A 4,716-nucleotide genomic window follows, 5' to 3' on the forward strand; every position below is an offset into this window, starting at 1 on the left:
ATGATTTTATACACAGGTTATGTGTATGTTATTTTTGTGCACGAGATATGTGTACGGTTACTAAGATTTATGAAAGATGATTTCTTACACGAGAAAGGTGTACTGCATTTAAAAGATATCGCATGTACATTACAGGTGGGTATAGGATTCGGGCCCATTTGTACCATGCAGGATTTAAATTTTGTGGTCTATCAAAATGATGAATTTTATTATTTTATAATAAACCTATGAACTCACCAACCTTTTGGTTGACACTTTAAAGAATATTTATTCTCAGGTATGAAAGAAATCTCCCGCTGTGCATTTTGCTCAATTTAAGGACATTACTTGGAGTCGATCATCGCTCTGGGATCAAATGTTGATGACTTCGTCCAGATGGATTGGGACGGGGCATTTCATTAGGTCTTAACTTACCAAGTTTTTCTGCTCTACTTGCATCATTGTTCCGCAGTACCCATTAGCCTACATCAAAGGACAAAGCACGTACTCTTTTGTTGTAATACTTGGCGATTTGTTGTTTATTATTTGCCTCTCTAATAGCAGCCATTAACCTTCGCTCTTCTATGAAATTCAAATTTTCGCCCAATGCATCATCGTTTGCTTCTTCATCAAAGTTAGTGACTCTATGCATTGGCACAAGAATTTCAGCGGGTATTACTGCCTCACAGCCATATACTAAACTAAAGTGTGTTTCCCAGGTGCTTTTCTTGGAAGTAGTGCGATGTGCCCACAACACATTGGGCAATTCATCCACCCAACCAGTTCGCTTTTCGCATAACGTCGCGGTTGGTTACTTCACATAAGCCATTAGCCTGTGGATGTGCCACTGATGTAAACTTTTGGACTATATTTAATTCAATGCACCATGTATTAAAAGGATCTTTCGCTATTTGGGCACCATTATCGCTAACCAATTCGCGCGGAATACCAAATCTGCAAACAATATACTCCCATACAAAATTACGCACTTGCACTCCAGTGATAGTGCGAATCGCCTTATCTTCAATCCATTTTGTAAAATAGTCAATTGCCACAATTAGGAATTTGACATTGTCGGGACCTGCGAAAATGGTCCTACAATGTCAATAGCCCACTTGTGAAATGGCCATGGCGAATTAACATGGATCATATCGTGCTTTGGCATCCGATTCTGCGGAGTATGCCTTTGACAACTTTTGCAACGCTTAACAATCTTTGTAACATCGTGGGATAAGGATGGCTAAAAATAACCCATTCGCATAATTTTCGCCGCAATAGTTTTATAGCCTGAATGCAATGCGCAAGAACTGTTATGCACTTCATCAATTATCATTTCTGCTTCAATTGGGCCAACACACCGCATCATTGGACCGCAATATGACTTACGATATAAAATGTCAATTTTGAATGATGTACATTGGTGCTCGCTCTCTGACTAAACGAGCTTCGTGCTTATCACTTGGAAAAACATCATTGCGGATATATTGCAAAATTGGTTCCATCCAATTTGGCTGTTCTTCTACAACGGAAGCCACCAATCGTTATCTATTGATTTTCTTGGCAACTCCTCGACCCAAACTTGTTTTTGAAAGTGCGAAAACGTTAAAGCGGCCAACTTACTCAAAGCATCCGCCTTCTTATTTTGACTCCTTGGCACTTGTGCAAGTTCAAAATGCTCAAACCGCACAGCTAATTCTTTCAACAACTGCAAATATTTTTACATTGAGGAATCATGTGCTTCGAAAGAGCCATTAAACTGATTTGCCACTAACTGCGAATCTGTAAATGCTCGCAACTTGGTGATATGCATTTTATGCGTAATATTTAAACCAGCAAGCAACGCTTCATATTCCGTTTCATTATTTGTTACATCAAAATTGAAACGTAATGCGTATATATGCTCCTCACTACTTGGGCTTGCTAACACTAAACCCGCACCAGCGCCTTCTGCACATGAGGCTCCATCAGTAAAGAAATCCCATGTTTAGCCAATCATTGGCTTTAATTCTGTTCTCTCATTAATCTCCTCCAACTCCCCAGTCATTTCAGCGAGATAATCCGCCAAAACTTGGCCCTTTACATCATTGTGCGGAAGGTAAGAAATTTGATAAGCACCTAACTCTACTACCCACAACGCGAGCCTACCAGATATCTCTGGTTTTGTTAAGACTTGCTTGACCGGCATGTTAGTTAACACATGAACTGGATGCCCTTGAAAATACCTTCTTAACCTTCGTGATGTTAATATGAGCGCATATACAAATTTTTCAATGGGCGCATAGTTTATTTCGCTTCCTGTAAGAGATTTACTGACAAAATACACAGGTTTTTGTATTTTATCCCTTTTCGCAACTAAAACTGAGCCAAAAGCTTCATTTGCTACCGATATATAAAGGTAAAGAGTTTCGCCATCAATTGGCGCTGTTAACGTAGGCAAAGTTTTCAACAACTTCTTCATTTCCTGAAACGCGGTTTCAGCCTCACTTGTCCAAACAAAATTTTTTTATTTTAAGCTACCTTTTAAAGTTTTGAAAAATGGTAATTGTCTTTCAGCGGCTTTTGACAAAAAACGCGTTAATGCGGTTAATTTTCCCGTCAAACTTTGCACTTCTATGACCGTCTTAGGCGCAGTCATATTTTCAATAGCCGCAATTTTCTATTAGCTTGAATACCTTGCTCAGTAACAAGATATCCCAAAAACTTCCCTTCAGTTTCACGAAAACTACACTTTAGCGGATTAAGCTTCATGTTTATTTTGAGCAATGTATCAAACGTTTCTCGCATATTAGCAATAATACGCTCTTGTGTTGTGCTTTTAATTACCAAATCATCCATATAAGCCACGAGATTACGCCCAAATTGGCTTTCAAACGCAGTGTGAATTAAGCGCTGATATGTCGCACCCGCATTGATTAAACCAAAAGGCATCATTATATAAGAAAATACGCCTTTGCCTGTATGGAAAGCGGTTTTATCTGCGTCTTCCCTAGCCATTGGGATTTGATGATATCCTCTCGCATCCATATAAGCCACGACATTTATATGGAAAAGCATGCAATGATTCCACTTTCAAATCAATTTCTGGAAGTGGATAATTATCCTTAGGGCACGCTTTATTTAAATCCTTGAAATCAATCCACATTCGCCACGAGCCATCGCGCTTTTTCACCAAAACTGGATTTGCAATGCATGATCGATACTGGACTTCGCGTAAGATTCCAGCTGCCACCAATTTCGTTACTTCTTTGCATAGCCATTTAGCGCAATCTGGAGCCATGCCTCTACGCTTCTGTACTACAAGTTTTAAAGCAGGGTTTACATTAAGTCTGTGTTCCGCGATATGACGTGGAACACCAGTCATATCGTTTTCGCACCAAGCAAAAACATCCATGTATTGCACAAGTAACTGCACAATCTGTTTCTTGGTATCCGCACTAACATTGCATCTGATGTGTGCAGCGGTGTATACGAAATACTATTATTTTTATTACGAAATACGATACAATTTACATAAGTTTTATTTATTTATATAGATGGGATATACTTAAACCTTGCTATAACATTTACAGGCAGTGTACCTAATCGTAGAGTAGTGTAGTTTTTAGTAAGTCTGGTTCATTCCACAGGGAGCTAGTGATTACGTACTATATTTTTAACAACTATATATATATATATATATATATATATATATATATATATATATATATATATATATATACACACACACATATAAGTGTTATTATTATAAAAGGGGGGTTTTACCGTTTAATGACCGGTTTGTCGATTTTAAATAAAGAGTAAAGATAAATGACGATAATATAAATGACAGAATTTAAATAACAATATTTAAAATGACAATAAATAACTGACAGTAAATAAAAGTACGATGAGATATAAAATAAAACAATTATGCTTATTTAAACTTCCGTAACCATGATGTTTGACGTTTTGATTTTAATTTATTACCCTGGGTTAATTGTCATTTGTCCTGGATTATTTGATACATATTTGGTTTTTGTCCATAATAGTCCATCAGTCATAATTATAAAATGCTCGTCAAATTAACCTTATTCCCGAAGTTAAATATTCCAACTAATTAGGGATTCGAACTGTAACAAGGTTTTAATACTTTGTTTAATGATTACACCAGGTTATCGACTGCGTGTAATCCATGGTTTTATTACTTTGTTAACAATTACACCAATTATCCTTGTATGTAATCCACCTCTGTTTTAATGAGATATGAATATTAATTTACCCACTTGATCAGAATGAATAATCAATTACCCATCCCAAATAATTAATTAAATGATTGTAAAAGATGTTGTATAAACGTCACTAAATAGGACATTCGTAATCAATTTAATAATTATTAGATTAACTAATTTGAAGATAGGTTCGACAGATTCCAATGAGTTCTCATTCAATTAGACAATACCCCCCATATATTAATAGTCCATAGTCCATTGTTCACAAGTGTCGGTCTTTTGTCCAAACCCAAATTATGGTACAAAATCCAATAACCCCGTCTTTAATATTTAGTCTAACATCACGATTACTTCAATTTAAATAAGCATAATAATAACTTAGTTATGAGACATTAATTTAAAAAGGAAGAACATAGCTTACAGTGGTGATTAATCGCGTAGCGTTACACGGACAGAGTTCCGACTTACAAAACCTTAAAACATTTCTTACAATAACCCAATTATTATTAAACTTAATTTAAACTTAATA

The 4,716-nt window shown here is 36.2% G+C and overlaps 1 protein-coding gene across 1 annotated transcript; it reads right to left on the reverse strand.

Annotated features, from left to right (window-relative positions):
- Nucleotides 1–457: 457 nt before the first annotated feature.
- Nucleotides 458–1,342, reverse strand: LOC139864170 (uncharacterized). The gene is made up of 3 exons (XM_071852757.1): nucleotides 1,231–1,342; nucleotides 755–1,060; nucleotides 458–657 (listed from the first exon to the last, which is right to left on the reverse strand). Exons 1-3 carry the CDS (start codon nucleotides 1,340–1,342, stop codon nucleotides 458–460), a joined length of 618 nt encoding a protein of 205 aa, XP_071708858.1.
- Nucleotides 1,343–4,716: the final 3,374 nt, after the last annotated feature.

Source organism: Rutidosis leptorrhynchoides, chromosome 8 (assembly GCF_046630445.1).
Source record: "Rutidosis leptorrhynchoides isolate AG116_Rl617_1_P2 chromosome 8, CSIRO_AGI_Rlap_v1, whole genome shotgun sequence".
Taxonomy (NCBI): Eukaryota; Viridiplantae; Streptophyta; class Magnoliopsida; order Asterales; family Asteraceae; genus Rutidosis; species Rutidosis leptorrhynchoides.